General features: G+C 58.4%; 1 protein-coding gene across 3 annotated transcripts in view; it reads left to right on the top strand.

Moving 5' to 3' along the window:
• The window catches only part of TPCN1 (two pore segment channel 1), a 62,377-nt gene extending 44,268 nt beyond the window's left edge, over nucleotides 1-18,109 (top strand). For 2 of the 3 annotated variants that reach the window (XM_030335692.1, XM_030335690.1), the window contains 16 exons: nucleotides 726-774; nucleotides 1,311-1,374; nucleotides 2,585-2,629; nucleotides 5,595-5,651; nucleotides 5,733-5,786; nucleotides 6,436-6,508; nucleotides 7,471-7,578; nucleotides 8,411-8,482; nucleotides 9,036-9,125; nucleotides 10,563-10,678; nucleotides 11,452-11,498; nucleotides 12,119-12,187; nucleotides 12,362-12,446; nucleotides 13,269-13,408; nucleotides 13,529-13,609; nucleotides 15,672-18,109. In XM_030335692.1, coding sequence (XP_030191552.1) covers nucleotides 726-774; nucleotides 1,311-1,374; nucleotides 2,585-2,629; nucleotides 5,595-5,651; nucleotides 5,733-5,786; nucleotides 6,436-6,508; nucleotides 7,471-7,578; nucleotides 8,411-8,482; nucleotides 9,036-9,125; nucleotides 10,563-10,678; nucleotides 11,452-11,498; nucleotides 12,119-12,187; nucleotides 12,362-12,446; nucleotides 13,269-13,408; nucleotides 13,529-13,609; nucleotides 15,672-15,794 — 1,273 coding nt within the window. In that variant the 3' untranslated portion in view covers nucleotides 15,795-18,109. Of the gene's footprint in view, nucleotides 1-725; nucleotides 775-1,310; nucleotides 1,375-2,584; nucleotides 2,630-5,594; nucleotides 5,652-5,732; nucleotides 5,787-6,435; nucleotides 6,509-7,470; nucleotides 7,579-8,410; nucleotides 8,483-9,035; nucleotides 9,126-10,562; nucleotides 10,679-10,850; nucleotides 10,938-11,451; nucleotides 11,499-12,118; nucleotides 12,188-12,361; nucleotides 12,447-13,268; nucleotides 13,409-13,528; nucleotides 13,610-15,671 lie in introns of all 3 variants that reach the window. The other variant, XM_030335691.1, reaches the window with a different exon arrangement.
• The last annotated feature ends 186 nt before the right edge of the window (nucleotides 18,110-18,295 follow it).

Here is an 18,295-nt window from a genome sequence, read left to right as displayed (position 1 = left end):
CGGTTTCTTTTCACAAGTAACGGCAGTCCAACCCAAACCCAGTTCCAGCTGGCGTGACAAAAAAGGAGTGTATCGTCTCGTGAAATGGTCCGGCTCTGCCACTCACTCTCGAGTCCTGAGTGAGGTGGGGTAATCCCATGTGAGCGGAGCCACAGAGCCAGGCGAGCACGCATACACACACACACACACACACACACACACACACACATACACACACACACAAACACACACACACACACACACACACACGCCCTCTGACCACGGTTCCTGGCAGAACCTCCAGAACTGGCCCTGAGATGTGTGTGGGCAGTCCTGGTCTTCCAGAATGCTGATGATCCAAACCCTTGTTTCCCGGGGAAGGAAGCGGGCCAGCTGTAGAAACGCGAGCGGCTGAGCTCTGTTTGGGCTGAACGCAGTCCCAGCTGTTCCATTCAGTCCTCCGCCAGAGGAGGCTCTGTCCCTGGCTATCTAAGAATCCTAGTGGCTAAAGCCATCAGTAGTCAGTATAGACCAAGCGGATTCAGTGGGCATGGCACCCAGAGGAAGGAAATCAGCTGTCTGCAGGTAAGGGTCCCTGGGGCACTGAGGTGCTGAAGGTCGCAGGTGTCCCTGCCCCTTTAAAGGTGACCACGGGTGGACGAGGGAGTCCTGAAACTCAGTGGCAGTGGGTTCTGAATTTTTTTTTTTTTTTTTTTTTTTTTACTTTTCCACGTGGCTTACAACAGCCTGAAGGACTTTTATGATATCTACGAGGTTGCTGCCTTGAAGTGGAAGGTGAGTGTTCGTACGAGACAGAAGACCAGAGAGGGAGCGGGGCTGATTGCTGGGCGTGGTGGGGGGGGGGGGGCTGGGCGCACTGGTGGCCCGACTCCTTCCCACTGGAGCAGCTCGGCTCTCGGCCTGCCTCCCCACCCCCCAACTGCAGGGCTACAGTTGGCCATCCGTGTGCCCTTACACTTGCCCTGTAGCCTCCCGATTAAGAGCACTGAATCTCAGGTAGACCGCATTAGTTACTGTGTGACATCCGGCAAGTGTTGGAACCTTTTCAAGCCTTGTCCCACCTGGGAAATGGGATAACGATGATCCCTGCAGTTATTTCCAGCATCATATAAAAGGAAGGCACATGCATGGTTCCATTTAAATGCTCAGTAAACTGGCTGTCTTTGTTGTCATTTAGATCCCCGAGTGTTTTCGTTCTTCCCCAAGTTAGCTGGGGAAGCAGGGAAGGAAAGCGGCATCCTGGTCCCCCAGGGCTGGGTTCTGGTTGCCGGTCCTAACACCCTCTCTCCATGGCCCTGTCTCCTGGCCAGGCAAAGAGAAACAGGGAACATTGGTTTGATGAGCTTCCCAGGACAGCGTTCCTCATCTTCAAAGGTAGGGTTGGCCTGAATGTGACATCTCGGCAGCTGGGGACAGATGGAGGTTTCCAGAGACCACAGACGAGCATCTTAAGAGCATATTCATAAGCTGTATGTGTGTGCGTACGCGTCTGAATGTGTGTGTGTGTACAAGAGACAATGTGGCTACCCCAGCAGGCAAATAAGTGTTGGACTAGGAAGGAAATCAGTAACTTAAAAACCAGACCAAAAGACCTTTGTGGAATAGTCACTGAAGAACATTTACAAAGTCAGACAAAATGAAAAATTTCCACTTAGAGGTAACCACTGTTCATTTTCTGATGTGTTTCCTTCTGTGTTTGGTTATTTTTCTGTGCACTTTTTAAAAAAGATATTTTTATTTAGTTATTTTGAGATCGAGGGAGCGCCCGTGGGAAAAGGGGCAGAGAGAAAGGGAGAGAGAATCCCAAGCAGGCTGTGCACTGTCAGCACAGAGCCCAATGCGGGGCTCGAACTCATGAACCTGTGAGATCATGACCTGAGCCGAAGTTGGACATGTAACCGCCTGAGCCACCCAGGCGCCCCTCTGTGTACTTTTTAAAAGGTAGTAGGATTACATTATAGACTCGGTTCCCAACCCTGCCTTTTTACCAAATAATGTATTCTGACCATCCTCCTCACAGGATACGTAGCTGGTGTATGTGATCCCTTACATCATGCTTGCATAGCATAAAATTCAAAATTTTAACATCAAAGCGCCCATATTACTGTTGCCCCTTAGTTGAGTGCCACTTTCAAAGATCCAGTTAGCTCACGGGGCATTTCTCGTGCAGAAAGGCTGGGGCCTGGGTATGGGCCATTATGAGTGAGAGTAAAGAGGGTATGTTCTATTTTGTGACTTCTCCCACAGCTAGGGCTTGGGGCACAGCTGTTATCCCATATCCTGTAGAGGGTTTTCCATCCCGTGGGATGATAGCCACTCAAGTGGATGAATAAATAGTCCGGGGTCAAGGCCAGCAGCAGTGAAGGCTCCGTCCTGGCTCTGGGTTGCCCAGGCTCTCCCCAGAGCAGCTGTTGTCGGTGTGGTCTTGCCTGAGCACTAGCGTGGGGTCACTCTGACGGCACGCCGTTCCTTCCTCACCCCTGGGCCCAAACACCCTGGTTGCTCACGTGTGTGAAGTGTGCGGTAGGGGAAGGTGTACTTGCACGTGAAGATTTCGCTATTAACATTTATTCTCTTCAAATAGGAATTAATATCCTTGTGAAGTCCAAGGCCTTCCAGTATTTCATGTGTAAGTGTGAAATACCACAGCTCCGGGCCCCTTCCTGCCTGAGTCTTTTACTGTTCCAGAAGGTGGAGAGGCAAGAGATTAGCCCTGCAGCCATGTTGTTGACTTTTTATTATAGCAAATTCCAAGCAGGTATGAAAGTGGGGAGATGACCGTGAGCATCCCCGGTCACCTGGCTTCAACAGCGGTCCCCCACGGCCAGTCTTTCTGTCCGTCCGTACCCTCACTGTGGCTCTTCGACTCCTCCCCAGACCTGGAGATTTCGGACACAGATTTCAGAACCACAGGATGTGGTCAGTGGCTCTGCCACTTAAGTCTGTCTCAGTCTGTAGGTTTCTCTTCCATCCCTTTTTTCCCTCTTGCGACATTCAGTTGAAGAGACGGGATTGTTTGGCCTTCGGTCTTGTTTTTGTGTATTCCCCGTGTTGCTTGGTTCCTGTAACTATATCTAGATTTGTGTTGTCCAATGTGGTGGCAACTAGCCATGTGTGGCTATTTATATTTAAGCAACTAAAATGAAAAATTCAGTTCCCCAGCCACGGTAGCCACATTTCAAGTGCTCAGCACCACATACAGCTAATGACTACCAATTAGCACAGAGAAGGGAATTTCTGTTGTCACAGGAAGTTCTCTCAGGCAGTACTAGTTGGGAGGTTTGCTTGAACTGAGACTTTCTAAGGAGCTCTGGTTCCATTTAGCGGGAAAGGGTGTTTAGAGACCACAGTTTGAAATGCTAGAAGTGCTCACTGCTTGGAGTTGGTTATTATTTCTAGGCCTTTCCATGGACAGAGGTGGGATTTTGTCTTTGAAGATAAACCGTATCCGGACTTCCGGAGTTTCTCCTGACCTACCTTTCTTTCTTTCTTTCTTTCTTTCTTTCTTTCTTTCTTTCTTTCTTTCTTTAACTTTTTAATATTAATTTTTTAATTTTTTATTTTTTAAAATTTACATCCAAATTAGTTAGCATATAGTGTAACAATGATTTCAGGAGTAGATTCCTTAATGCCCCTTACCCATTTAGCCCATCCCCCCTCCCACAACCCCTCCAGTAACCCTCAGTTTGTTCTCCATATTAAATTTTTTTTTTAATGTTTATTTTTTTGAAAGAGAGAGACAGAGCACGAGCGAGGGAGGGGCAGAGAGAGAGGGAGACACAGGATCCGAAGCAGGCTCCGGGCTCTGAGCTGCCAGCACAGAGCCCGACGCGGGGCTCGAACCCACAAGCCGTGAGACCGTGACCTGGGCTGGAGTCGGACACTCAACCGACGGAGCCACCCAGGCGCCCCCTGACATTTCTAATTCAAATTCAGGACTACCGTGTTTTTACTTAACTTCCTCATTCTTTCAAATCCAGATTTCCAGTCTTAAAATCTTGCTTCCCAGCACCATTCACACAATTACTCATTTGCTGTACCCCACGGTAGACTCATAACCATCTCCAGAAAATGATATCAACACTGTCCCAACAACACAGACCCTAGTACGCCACTCCAGGGATAGACATTCAGATTATTGTGCGTCAAGGTCGCGGTAGTTCCCCGCCCCCGCCCATGTGGGTATGTCACCGACGGGAGACACATTTAGGTTTCTTTATTTCGTTTTATTTTTCATTTTCAAGGATTGCTTTTTTAAAACTTACTTTTCTTTTATACTTATGTGAAATATCTATGTGGTTCCAAGTCGGACCTATGAAACAAAGTATATTTAAGGACGTCTCATTTATATCCTGCCAACCCCCCCCCCCCCTCAAATGGGTAACTTTTATTTTGGTTTATTCTTCCAGTTTTTAAAAACTCTAAGTAGATGCATATACGTGCCTCTCCCCGTGTCTTAAATAAACAGTCACATACTTGCTACACTTTCTTCCCCACCTTTTCAGCTTTTTTAAAAATATATTCGGGAGACTGCTTCCCATTGTAATATATAGAGACGTTCCTCATTTCTTTTTAGAGTTGCTACTTCACCATTTCACGAACATGTCATAGTTGATCCCACCAGTTCCCTGTTGGTCATTTAGGTCATTTCTAGACTTTTGCCCTCACAGATAGCTCTCCCGCAAATGGCTTGCGGTAACATTGTTTTGGGTTTCGCTAGTGTCTCGCTAGAGTGGATCCCTTGAAGTGGGATTGCTATGTGAAAGATCAAATGAATGCGTAATTTTGCTAACTGGTTCCTGTAGCCTTTCTTTTCTTTTCTTTTTTATTTAATTAAAAAAATTTTTTTAATGTTTATTTATTTTTGAGACAGAGAGAGACAGAGCATGAATGGGGGAGGGTCAGAGAGAGAGGGAGACCCAGAATCCGAAGCAGGCTCCAGGCTCCAAACTGTCAGCACAGAGCCCGACACGGGGCTCGAACCCACGAACCGTGAGATCCTGACCTGAGCCGAAGTCGGACGCTTAACCAACTGAGCCACCCAGGCGCCCCATCCTTTCTTTTATTTAAAATTTTTTTTAATGTCTGTTTTTGAGAGGGAGAGACAGAGAATGAGTGGGGGAGGGGCAGAGAGAGAGGGAGACCCAGAATCCGAAGCAGGCTCCAGGCTCCGAGCGGTCAGCACAGAGCCCCCTGCGGGGCTCGAACCCACGAACCGTGAGATCCTGACCTGAGCCGAAGTCAGACGCTTAATCGACTGGACCCCCCCAGGTGCCCCTCACGGAGCCATTCTTAAAATCTAGGGAAGAGCAAACATTTTAATACTCAAACACCTCTTACACGGACTTGGCAACAGCAGTGACCTCGAGGGTGTTTTTAGGAATCCATAGCTGTTTCCTGCGCAAAACCCCTGGCTGCTGTAGCTCACGTGGTAAAAGCACGAAGCGGAGAGAAGCCCCTGTCACATGGGCGTGTGGGGCGTCGCCCGGGGCTGCCGGGGAACGTGGCCGGGGTGGGGGGGCTGCGTCTGTGTGCTAGAGATTCGCACACCCGCCTGTGCTTCCTCTGTCTGTCACGAGCCTGTCTGTTTGCAGACTTGGTGGTGGCCGTCAACGGGGTGTGGATCCTCGTGGAGACCTTCACGCTGAAAGGTGAGCCCTGGCTGGGCGACCGGCCTTCGGGTGGGCGCACCTGGTGCCTTTGAGCTTGAGCTCCCGCCTCCTGTCTTACAGGCGGGAACTTCTTCTCCAAGCACGTGCCCTGGAGTTACGTCGTCTTCCTGACGAGTAGGTTTCTGGCGGTGGCTTTGCCGAATGGCCGGGCCGGGAGGACCCTCATTTGCTTTGGGACCTCGCGGCTCTCCTCGAAGACAGGGAAGCCTGGGGAGAATGGAGCAGGAGTTGAGTCTGATCCCGTTCCACCCCCGTCCAAAGCTCTTTTGCGCTTCGCCGCCGCCCTCCGGATCCCGTCCCCATCCTGGGCGTGACTTACACTGCCTGGCCACCCGGGGCCCGCTCAGCTTCCGCCCTCGCCCCGGCCTGCGGCCCCCCCGAACAGCGACCCGCTCCCCGGCCCCCCCCCCCCCGGTGCCCTGGGCCCCTTCTTACCTGGGGCCTCTGCCAAGGTTGTTTTGTCCACCTGGTGCCCCCCGCTCTGCCTGACCTTCCCCCTCCTCCTCTCACGCCTGAACGTCCCTGAGCGCACTGCACCGCCCTGCCCCATTCACCTGCCCCATTCTGGGGGTTGTCTGGAGGTGGCCCCAGTTGACCAGCCTCTGGGCCGGGCCTCTCCCGGGGGGAGGGGCGGTGTGGGTGTGACATGGCCTGTCGCAGAGGCTGGAGACCTCCGAAGAGCCTCAGGGGGGGGGACGGAGCCAAGGCAGGTGTGGGAGAGGCTGTGGTCCGGCCGCTGCTAACTGCCTCCTTCTGTTCACAGTCTACGGGGTGGAGCTGTTCCTGAAGGTTGCTGGCCTGGGCCCCGTTGAGTACCTGTCCTCCGGGTGGAATCTGTGAGTGCAGAGTGTGTGTCTTCCCCGCGTCCGCGACCAAGAGAGGCCCTCTCCCCGCACACCCGCAGCACACCTTTCTGCGGTGACAGGAGGAGGGGGCGGGGACAGGGCGAGGCCTTCGTCCCCGGTACAGCTCCGTCTGTGGCTCCGGGACACGCCAGGGTCAGGCTCTTGTCTTACTCTCGGGTCCCTTGGCCCGTTCCTCCGGGACGTGGCGTCTTAAGGGGCCTTAGGCCGGCTCTTCCTGAGTCATTCGGCCCCTGCACCCGCCCCTGACGACGAAGCTCCTGCCTCCCCCATGGAAACCACGATACCGACAGAGAAGGAGCAGCAGCCGGTTGGGGGTGGTGACGAGACCCGAGTGGCCCCTGTCCCTGTCCCCACGGAGACCGCAGAGGCCACCTCCCGCCCGCTTAAGTTGACTCGCCCGTGATATCAGGCTATCCTCACAAGGTCTCAGTCCTGACAAACAGGAGTCGAGGAGGAACAGTGGTCGCGTGCGCACCATTGCTGTTTTCAGGGCCGTAACACACGTGTGCAGAGGACAGAGGCCCTGTCTGGGGCAGGGCTGGCTGGGCTCCAGGTGGCAATCCCGCCCTTTTCCTCCATAACCTCACCGGGGTGGGTGGTCACCCACAGAACCCGACGTACGGCGTTAGACCGGTGCAGGACCTTGGTGGGGAGAGGGGGCGGTTCTGGGCATTTCTGATCCCTGCTGTACGTGCTATGCCTGGAGGGCTGGCCAGGCCGGCCGCGGAAACCCCCAGGCGGCAGGAAGCTGCTTCCTGAGCTGTGCGGCTGCGGGCCACTGCTGGGCACCCTCTGCTTTTGCTGAGGTTGGCGGGTGGGCTCCTTGGAAGGGAGCGTTGAGAATGGGGCTGGGGAGCGGGGCACCGTGGGAGGGAGGCAGGCTCCGGGCAGGACGGGCCCAATGGCCCGTGGCTCCTTCCTCTCCCTCCCAGGTTCGACTTCTCTGTGACCGTGTTTGCGTTCCTGGGACTGCTGGCTCTGGCCTTCAACATGGAGCCCTTTTATTTCATAGTGGTCCTGCGTCCCCTCCAGCTGCTGAGGTGACGGGGCTGGGGCTGGGGAGAGGCGGGCAGGGGGAGGGTGGGAAGGCCTGGGGACTGATCTGGGAAGTGGCCGGAAGGAGCCAGAAGGTTCGCAAGCCTGGTGTCAGAGACTCACCCTCCTATGACGGCACCCGGCCCCTGTCGCCTTCCTGTGGGGATGTGCGGCCCGCCCGTCTCCTCCCGTCACCGTCACCGGGACCAGTAGCCTCTGACTGTGGAGGAGAAATGTGGCCCGCGGCTTGGGTGAACCCGGCCTGCGGTGAAATCTGCTGTAGCCACGGAAACAGACATGCTCAGAGTCATAAACCAGAAGGCCATGGCCCCTGATGGTGCGAGGGGCACGACCCCATACATGGCCTTCCTGGGAGGAGAGGTGGAGGTGTGGGGGCAGCCAGGGCAGTGTCTCTAGAAGACCCTGTGGCCATGCCCCAGGGTGGTGGCCGGGGTCAGGCGAACGTCTGTGTCCTCCCCACGCAGGGCGTCCTTCCTTTACCGATGACCCGTCCCTCGCCAGGCTCCTCTGTGGGCGTGGCTTCCGGTCCCTTCTTTCCGAGGTTTGCCACCCCGTCCCGAGCCAGGCCTTGCCCCTCACAGAGCCTCCTGGCTCCAAAAGAAAATTGCGGCAAATCGCCGTTAGCGAGAGACTGGGGGGACACGGCGGGTTCCGGGTCCCTCCGGGGAGGGCCATCCAGCCTTGGTGTCCCGGCCCCACCGCTGCCCCTTCCCAGGGCCCCGAGGGCCACCGGGCCTGGGGCAGAGAGGCCCCCCGGTCGAGGAGCGGGGCTGCGGCCGTGCCGGCCCCTGAGCGCCACCTGCTCTCGTCCCTCAGGTTGTTCAAGCTGAAGAAGAGGTACCGCAACGTGCTGGACACCATGTTTGAGCTGCTGCCGCGCATGGCCAGGTACTGCCCCGCCTCTGGGCTCCAGGGCCAGGCGCCGTGAGGCTTGTGCCCCCGAGGGGGCGGCTGGGCAGCCGTCGGGGGGGGGGGGGGGCGCCGGGCGGGGCGGGGGGAGGCCCGGAAAGGACTGACGCGGAGAGTCTGACGGGTCTCCAAGGAGCTGAGATGTTGGCCACCACGCGTCTCCCTGGCGCCACTTCTCTCCTCTGACCTGTCTGAAATATCTAGTAGGGAGGGCAGGGAGCTGTCAACTCACTTACCGCCTGTGTCTACGTTCACAGGTAAGGGGTCACCTGTGAGTCTACCTTCACAGGTAAGGGGTGAATCTCTGGTGAAGGGGCATCTGTTCCTAGAGTCCTGATTCGAGCCGTTTTTGACCCCAGACCTGAATCACGAGGCCCCTTCCCTGCAGGCACTTTCCAGCTGGTAAACCTGGCTAGGGGCATGCCTGTCTGTCAGTCAGCTCAGTGGGTCTGAGGACGCCGGGGCCGCCGGAGGCGCTGGGCTCTCCTGCCTGGCCCTAAGTCGCCCTGTCCCTTCTGACCCTCCTCCCCAGCCTGGGCCTCACCCTGCTCATCTTCTACTACTCCTTCGCCATCGTGGGCATGGAATTCTTCTGCGGCATTCTCTACCCCAACTGCTGCAAGTGAGTACTCGGCGGGGCCCGGCCCTGCCCGCCCCCCAGCGAGCCTGTGTCTCTGCCGGGGTGGGGGGGGGGGGCCCGAGCCAGCCCCACTGAGCAGGTCGCCCCCAGCTCAGGGGCCTCGGGCACACCTCTCCCAGCCGCGACACGCTTTCAAGGCCTGGGAATCCCTTGGCCTTGCTTTCACTGGCTCAGTTCAGCGCAGTAGCTAAGCGAGGGACCTGGGATCAGAGAGGGCTGTCTCTGAAGCAGTGACATCTGAGCAGGTGTCCCTGTCCCCAAGCAGGCCTCTGTCACCTCGCCCTTGGGGCTGAGGCGGTCTTCAGGCTGCTGCAGAACCAGGAGCGGCCTGGGGCTTGGGGCCCGAGTCCCGTGGCTTCCTCCCACTTGTCTGGGGGCGGGGGGGGGGGGGCTGGGCAGACACATCATCTCCGGCGGCCTGTTGGCATGAGACAAGTGGACACCCGCAGGAAGGCCTCTGGGGACAGGGGTGGAGCGCACAGCCTCCACGACCTCTCCCTTTCTGCAAGCCACCACATTGAAAGCATTAACTCTGGATTCGCAGTGTTCTCTTTAAAATCTGGCCCGGGAGGCCTCAAGCACAAACTCCTTCCTAAGACGCTGGTAGCCCTTCCGAGCGTCAGGCTGAGCCCAGAACCAGAGGCCGATAGCAGGAGGCCCAAACTTTTTTTTTTTTTTTTTAATGTTTTTGTTTAGTTTTGAGACAGAGAGAGACAGAGCATGAGCAGGGGAGGGGCAGAGAGACAGGGAGACACAGAATGCGAAGCAGGCTCCAGGCTCCGAACTGTCAGTGCAGAGCCCGATGGGGGGCTTGAACCCACGGACCGTGAGATCGTGACCTGAGTGAGCCAGAGTCGGACGCTCAACCGACTGAGCCACCCAGGCACCCCGGCGCCCCAAACTTTATGGTGCCCCCGTCACCAGGGCACTACCTGCTGAACAAGTTCCCTGGGGGCCCCGGGACCAGAGGTGTAGAATTTCTGGCATGAATGTTAACAGATCAGCCATGAAGGACCGGAAGGAAGGCAGAGAATAAGCTCTCAGACAGGGACGACCTTTCGGAGCACTCCAGCCAGGCGAGGAGCTCCCGCTCCGTGCGCACTACCCCGCACACAGGCTCTAGAGCAGATCCCAGCCTGGGGAGAACCCTTCCCAGCTTCTCCCTCCGGTAGCTGGGAGGGAGAAGGCTGCTGGTAGCAGAGAAATGCCAAGTGGACACAGAAAAGCAGGGGGCAGGCCTAGGGGCTCCCACCAGCACCCAACAGGTGAGAGGAGCCCAGGGCTTCCCTTGAGCCAGGAACATGGGCGAGGATGCGGGGGGCTGGGCCGGGACAGATGCTCCCTGCCCGGACCTTGGACTTTTGTCCTCTGTCGAGGTGGCCCATTTCCCTGTGACTTTCCCTCTGCTTCCCTGGCCAGTACCAGCACAGTGGCCGACGCCTACCGCTGGCTCAATCACACCGTGGGCAACGGGACTGTTGTGGACGAAGGCTACTATTATCTCAATAACTTTGACAACATCCTGAACAGCTTCGGTGAGTGTAGGGGCCCCGAGCAGGACAGTCCCCGGGGCACACCGCCTCTGTCACCGCAGGCCCCAGACACGGCGGAGCAGAGCTGTCTGAGGCCTCCCCTCCCCCAGCCGTTTGCCACACTCTCCCGAGTCCCCTCGAGCCTCAGTGGAGCCTGTGGTTTGCCCGGTCCCAGGGGTGCGGTCCAGGCCAGACGCGAGCCCTCACTCACCGCCAGGTCTCACTCCTGGGAGCAGAAGAGCCCCGCGCTTTGCCGGAAGGGGTACAGCCCGATGCTGGGGACCCCACCCCCCGTCACAACCCCACACCGCAGGGTGGGGCGCAGCCACACCAACCTGCCACGGTGCCTGCACTGACCCAGGCTCAGGCCCACACAGCTCTGCTCCTGCAGAGCTCTGCTCCGTGGAGAGGCCGGGGCAGGAGCAGGGCATAGGTCAAGAGGAAGGGGAGCCCCCTCGGGGCATCCCAGATCTCTACCGAGCAAGGTCTGCCTGCTCTTTCCCCGCCATCCACCCCCAGCCCTGGTTGGTCACAGGCAGCTGAGGCAGGAGGCACGCCCTTTTGGGGACAGGCCAAGTTTGCCGCGCTTCCTGTGGGGTGGGAGTCGGGGGGTGGGGGGTGGCGCTCACTTCTGGAACTCACAGCCCAAGCTGGCAGGTGGGATGCCATCAGTTAGGTGCACGGTACCCAGGAGAGGCGGAGACAGGCCACCTGAGACGGACTTTGAAAAAGCGAGCCTGATCAAAACACTCCTCCTCCTCCCTTCCCTTTGGCAGTGACCTTGTTCGAGCTCACAGTTGTCAACAACTGGTACATCATCATGGTAAGGACCTCGGTCAGCTCCTGGGGGGGCGTCTTCCCACCAGCCTCTGAGACCACCTGTGGTCTTGCCCGGCCCTGGATGGGATGCGTCGCTCTTGTGTTCCCCGATGGGGTCCTGGGTCACACAGGGTTGGGGTTCTGCCGAGAGCCCACTGTCGGGGCTGGGCCCCAGGAGCCGCCCCTCTGCATCTGCTAGACATGGGTTCCATCCCTGCCCCCCGTACAGCCCCTGGCGGCCAGGAGATGCCCATTAGCCTGTGGGTTTCCGTCCTCCCCCCCACTGTGGCCGGGGCTCTTCGGCCAAGGGGTGGTGTGGCAAGGGTGGTTGGCTTTTGTTTCCCATTCCCTAAACCCTTCCGAGTGCCACTGCCTCTTAGAGCACAGACCGCCCGCGTTAGTCTTGAACCCCGCGGTCCTGGGGAGCATCCGGGCCTCATGCAGCACAGAGGAGTTCTGAGACCCGGGCAGTGAGGTCCCCCTCCTGTGTCTCCCACAACCCAAGGCCAATCAGGCAGGGTCTGTGTAGAGCCGGCCATGTGGGGGACCACGGAGGGGCCCGGGTACACGGCGACCCGGCCCCACCCAGGCGCCTGCTCACTGGCTGCCTCCCTGTGTCCCCAGGAAGGTGTCACCTCTCAGACCTCCCACTGGAGCCGCCTGTACTTCATGACTTTCTACATCGTGACCATGGTAGGTCCCCGGCCCCAGCACGCCCTTCGCCCCTCGCCCTTCACTTCTGAGTCTCCGGCTGCCCCTGCAGGGTGGTGGCAGCCCGGGGAGGAGGGGCCCGGCCGGGCAACGGGCATCGACGGGCTCTGCTGAGTGCAGGCCCCACGGCAGCTCACGCCCCCTGCCCCCCGCCAGGTGGTGATGACGATCATCGTTGCCTTCATCCTCGAGGCCTTCGTCTTCCGAATGAACTACAGCCGCAAGAACCAGGACTCGGAAGGTCTGTGCGGGCAGCTGCGGCCCACGCGTCCCCCGCTGCCCACCCGGCTGGCTGCCCCACTGTCCGCGTCTTGGCTGTCCTCTTCGGCTACTTGTCCAGGCCTCTGGCAGCTCAGCTGATACCTGTCTGGCTGACCTGTGACATCCCTCATTCACGCTGATTTTCACGCACGTCACCACCGAAGAACGCCCTCGATCTCATTTTTAGAATAAAAACGTTACGTGTCTGAGATTAGAAAAATCACCCAGCAGGGACAGGCTTCCTGCGAGCACAGCCGCCCTCTGCCCCGCCTCCCTGCGCCTCCCAGACACTCGTCACCCTCTTTGTCATCACCTGCGTCCACAGTGTCGTTCTAGACTTGAGGGGCGTAAATGTCGCGCCGGTGGCTCCTCCTGCAGCTTCGGTGCTCGCAGCCCTGATCACCGGCTCGCCTGTTCCAGGGTGCAGGGCTGACGCGTACTGATCATTCTTGCCCCGTCCTCCAGAGCCACCACATACCGATTACTCGTCTCCAAATCGCGGTCCCCTCAGGCCACGGGATCATTTGCTGTTTGCCCAGACTCCCTGCCATAACCTCTGTCCCCTAGAAGCTGCTGGCCCAACCAGCCGTCCTGCCAGCCGCAGCAAAGGGAAGGGAAGGGAAGGGGCAGGACGAGAGTGCCACACGGCAGGGGGTGGGGGGTGCGGTTTCGCTCAGAGAGAGAACCTCGGGACCCCCCCCCCCCCCCCCCGGGGCAGCAGGGAGGATGGCTGAAGTGGACCAAGGCAGACCGGGGGCTCTGAGCCCCAGGCTCCTTCCCAGCGCCGGCTCCCCTCCCACAGTTGACGGAGGCATCACCCTGGAGACGGAGATCTCCAAAGAGGAGCTGGTTGCCGTCCTGGAGCTCTACCGGGAGGTGCGAGGAGCCACCTCGGACGTCAGCCGGCTGCTGAAGGTCCTCTCTCAGATGGAGAGACACGAGGTGAGGAGCCTCAGGGCCGCTTCCAGCGGAGGGGGCGGGTTTGAGCTTCGCGTAGGCCCTCCCCCACCGTGCTCCCCTCCGGCCAGCTCGGGCAGTCCCTAAGCCTCCGCCCTTCTTTAGCAAAACTCCGTGGTGTTTCTGGGACGGAGATCGAGGACCAAAAGTGACCTGAGCCTAAAGATGTACCAAGAGGAGATTCAGGTAGGAGCGCCCCTGCCCACGCTGCCTCGGCCCTCGCCCCGGCCGGCTCCTGCCTGGGGGTGGGCCTCCCGGCTGCCGGGCGGGGCCGCCCTCCCAGCCCCGTCCCCCCGAGTGTGGAGCGGCGCTGGCTAAGGGGGGGGGATCGGGGCCGTCCGTCGGGGCCGCCGCCAGTGGCGTCTGGGACTCAGGGTCGGGCGGGATGTGGGCTCAACCGCGAACCCTCAGTCCTCCCCCAGCACAAGCAGCTGTGGTGTGCTGTTTCCCTACGGCACGGCCACCAGGACGTCACCTCCCTTCCTCGCTCTGAGCCAGAACCGCAGGTGCAGCGTGTCCCGCAGGAGACAGATGGGCACGAGGGGGTGCGGGGGCCGTGCTGCGCAGGCCAGGGCGCCTCTCCTCAGGTCCATCGGGTTCTGCCGTGTCCTTGGGTCTCTTGGCTCTTTTGGCTGTTTGGGTTTTTGTTTTTTGGTTTTTTTGGTAATGTTTATCTATTTTGAGAGAGAGAGAGAGAGTGAGCACAAGCAGGGGAGGGGCAGAGAGTGAGAATCCCAAGCAGGCTCCACACTCAGCACAGAACCGGACGCGAGGCTCGAACCCACAAACCGCGAGATCATGACCTAGCTGAAATCAAGTATTGGATGCTTAGTTGACTGAGCCACCCACGTGCCCGTTTGGGGTCTTATTTTTGTTCTCATTTAAGAGAAGGGAGAAGTTTTATATATATATATAAAGCCTTCTGTTCGGTCTCCGGGGCCCAGGGCTCGGGGGACGGTCTCCCGTGCCGCTTGCGTGACGGTGCCGTTGCTGGCATTCCGGCAGCTGAAAATCCTGTTTTCACTGGGACGGTGATGACCAGTGTCCACGCCCAAAAGGCAGGGAGGCTGCAGTCCCCAGAGCTGAGTCACGCGCTCTCTGTGAAAACGCCAGGGGCAAACAGACACGTGGCGGCTCAGGAAGCAGGAGTCACAGGGGCGCGAAACCAGCAGGGGCTTTGGCTTCGTGAAACCCGGGGGGAGAGTGCCGGTCCGTTCCCGCCTGTGGAAGGGGGGCCATCTCCGGCCCAAAGCAGAGGAGACGGCTTCACGGGGGCACGCGCTCAGCTGCAGGCCTTGTCCTTTGTCCTCTGCCCGTCCGTCCACTCCCAGCCTCAGTTCCCCCCCCCCCCCCGCCCCGTTCAGTCCTGGGCCACAGAAGAAGCCCATCTCAGTCTTTTTTTAAGCCGTCAAGTTCTGTGGTTCAGACTCTTTAAAAACGTTAAGGGAGGTTTTTTAATTCCTCGATACCTGAATACCCATCCCTGCAAACCGTGGGTGACGTGACAACGGTCTTAGGCAGGTGGCATTTTTTTTTTTTTTTTCCAAAATGCTTTCACAGCCTTATTGGAGGGCATGCAGGCAACGTGGGAGTTAGGGGAGGTGCTTCACCCAGTTCATCTGGCTTTTCTGCAACTTCTGAGCCTCGCTTTTCTCAGGTGTTTCACGAGGACACCGTTCCTGCCAAGCCCAAAAGGGGCGACAGCGGGGAATCCCTTTGTGAAGGACAAGAGATTGGGTTCACAGAGGATGATTACTAAGTGCCTGGGCTTCTCTTAAAGAGTTGATATGTGCCAAGGAGAATGTTTCCAAGGAGGTGTGCAAGCCTGTAATTAATAAGGGAAAGATTTCTTTCTTTCTTTGTTTTGAGAGGGAGGGAGAGAGAGAATCCCAAGCAGGCTCCACACCATCCACGCAGAGCCCAACGCGGGGCTCGAACTCGTGAACTGCGAGATCACGACCTGAGCTGAAATCGAGAGTCGGGCGCTAAACCGACTGAGCCACCCAGGCGCCTCAATAGGGAAAGATTTCACTGTAATTTTTCTGTTTGGGCCATATTCCGGATTCCCAGTAGGTCCAGGGCTCAGGGGACCCTGCGGTCACTGTTGGGTGACTTGCAGCCCCTCCCCCTCCGTCCTGAGGCCCCTGTTGCCCACTGTGTGCTGGGGTGTGGGGGGGGGGGGGGGGGGGGGCAGGGCTGGCGGGGAGGAGTGCAGCCGGCTCAGCGCCCTGTCTGCGCTCTGCTCTAGGAGTGGTTCGAGGAACATGCCCGTAAGCAAGAGGAACAGCGGCGACAGCTCAGCGGCAGCCGCCAGGCCCCCTCCACCCCGCAGCTCCCAGGCAGCCGCCAGCGCTCCCAGACCATCACCTAACCCCAGCCTGCGGCAGCCATCCCTTCTATGCAATAACACAATAGTATTATTTTACTACGATGTATTGAAGAAAAAAAAAAAAAAGGTGTGTGTGTGCGCGCGTGCACACACACACGCACACACACACCCATATATATGCACATATTTATATATAGGAAGAGAAAAAGACAAGACGGGGTTTGCTGTGCAACCACCTTGCCCTGTCTTCCTTAACCCCAGAAGTCACTTTGGTTTGGGGGGCGGTCAGGCCACCGTGAGCTCTTCCTAATGTGGAAAGTTCCAGAAGGCCTCTTCAGAAGAAGAGCACTTGGATAGATCCTGCCGATCTCTGCAGGGCTCGCCTTCAAAGTGGGCCAGCCCCTCCCCAGGCCAGAGCCAGACCGTCTTCCCGATGCTGCTCTCACACTCACGTCCCAGCTGACAGCTTCCCCAGTAACTTTCCCTGTGGCCCGCGTCACGGGGTTTCTGTGCCCTGCTTTAGGGACGAAACCACTTAGGATGGAAAGAACCTACATCCTCGGGGTTAGTATTTCTATATATATGATAATGTAATAGAACATTCCTTTGGGGGAGCAGTGCCTAGGTCCTAATGGAAAGAGTAATCAAGGGGTGTGATTATACCCGTGTGGTCAGATCCCAATTAGCCGGCGCTGGGCAGCGCGAGATTGTGCGAATTTCACATCCTGGCTCTGTAAGCCTTCTCTCCCACATCCCACGCTTCCTTCGGTTTAACCCTTGTTGCTGCAAATCCTGACATGGCCTCCTTGAGAGCCTCGGCCCAGCGGGAGGAGGAAAGCGAGAAGAGGCCAGGCTGACGGCTACCACCCCGGACCAGTTCCCGAGATGGGCTTTCTCCACCAAGTCCCTTTTCCTTGCGATCGTCTTGTTCAAGCAGAGACACATCTTGGGTAACACGGGATTCTGCTAAAGACAGCGGCAGCCCCTTCACATCGTGCATTAGGTTCTGCTGCTGGGAAGGGGCCTACTGGGACGTCCACAGCAGCCCTGTGGCTGGGCCCCTGCCAGTCCACGTGGACCGCTCCCCCCCCCCCCCCGCGCCTTGAGCAGTCACCTCCGTGGACTCGACCGAGGCCAGAACGGGGGCGGGGCGGGGGTGGGTGGGTGGTGCACAAGTAGGTCGGGTTGAGCTCTCGGTTAACCGAGCTCCCCCGTGTCTCGTGGGAGTGCTCGCTGAGGTCGGCATGGCTGGGGCAGGGCCGGTGCTCGAATCCAGAGAAGGCGGTTGGGGGGCCGCTTCAGTGGGCGCGGCAGAAGCGGTGTCAGAGCACAGGGAGCTCCAAGGTCAGCTCTCCTGGGCTGCCGACCCAGCCTGGGCTTCCTGCCCCTCCCCCGGCTTCCCAGCTGCCTCCACTGCCTTCCAGAACTTAGCAAGGTGGGTGGGCAGAAGGTCCTCGGCCTGATCCCAGGGGTGCCATGCTGGCTCGCCCCCTTCCCCCCAGTCTCTCCCCGGCCATCTGCAAGGCCGAGCCTTCTCGGGCGGCCCCGATGACGCTGCACAGCTGTGCCCCTCCCGGGGGGGGGGTGGCTTTGTTTTTAAAGCACAGCCCTTTGGGGAAACAATGAACCAGTGAGACCTCCATGGGGCATCAGGAGACTGGCATCGTCCTCTCCGGCTCTGGAGGGGCACCAGCCAATCCAGGCAGCCCTGCACCAGGCCGTAACCCTCTGCCCTCTCCAGAGAAGGAACTTTATTTATTTGCACAATTGGGTGCCTTTTAGCATTTGTGTATTGAAATGGGTATTTTGGAAGCAGGAGTCGAGGGACAGCTTACAAAGGAGGATAGGTCCCCTGCCCTCAGTGCCTGGGCCTCATTCTAGTCCCTTCCCCCCGGGAACCGGGGAGGGGCCCCAGGGTCGTTGAGGCCCCCGGTGTGGGGGATGGGATGGATGCCGCGGGCCAGACTCCCGTTGGCAGTGGGCGCCCTTGTCATTGAGGCTAAGGACGGCTGGCCCCTGGGGGTCACCCAGGACATCATGCAGCTCGCATGCCGTCACCTCCCACGTCACAGCTGAATGAAACCGAGGTCCGCCTCGCCAGCCCGCCCTGGGCCCCGCAACCTGCCAGCAGCCGCGATGGCACTGTGCCCTGCCCCGCTTTGGGGGCACGCCATCTGGTCCCTCCTCCTTGCTTCCCTCCCCCCACCCAGCCTTACTCCACACCATGTGACAATCATTTTGTATGGATAGCGGGAGCGACGCTGCAAGGTTTTGTACGTCGGTGTTTTGTTACCTAGAGAACCCGCCGTGTCTCCGGATTTGTGGCACATTAATAAAGGCCTCTGCTTTGTAAACGTGGCTGCCGCCTCGTGACTTCCGTCAGGTGCCGTCCCGTGGCTTCCCGTATTGTGGGGAAAGGGGGGGGGGGGGCTCGTCCATGGTTGCCCCTGACCGCCCACCCCAGCCCCACCCCTGGACGTGCCACAGATCCATCAGGCCCAAGAGCCTTTGGCCCTGGAACCAGCCGCTCGTCACCTGGCCCA

Source organism: Lynx canadensis, chromosome D3 (genome assembly GCF_007474595.2).
Source record: "Lynx canadensis isolate LIC74 chromosome D3, mLynCan4.pri.v2, whole genome shotgun sequence".
Classification (NCBI taxonomy): Eukaryota; Metazoa; Chordata; class Mammalia; order Carnivora; family Felidae; genus Lynx; species Lynx canadensis.
Note: the sequence above shows the minus strand (reverse complement) of the source record. Positions and strands in the feature narration are given on the sequence as shown.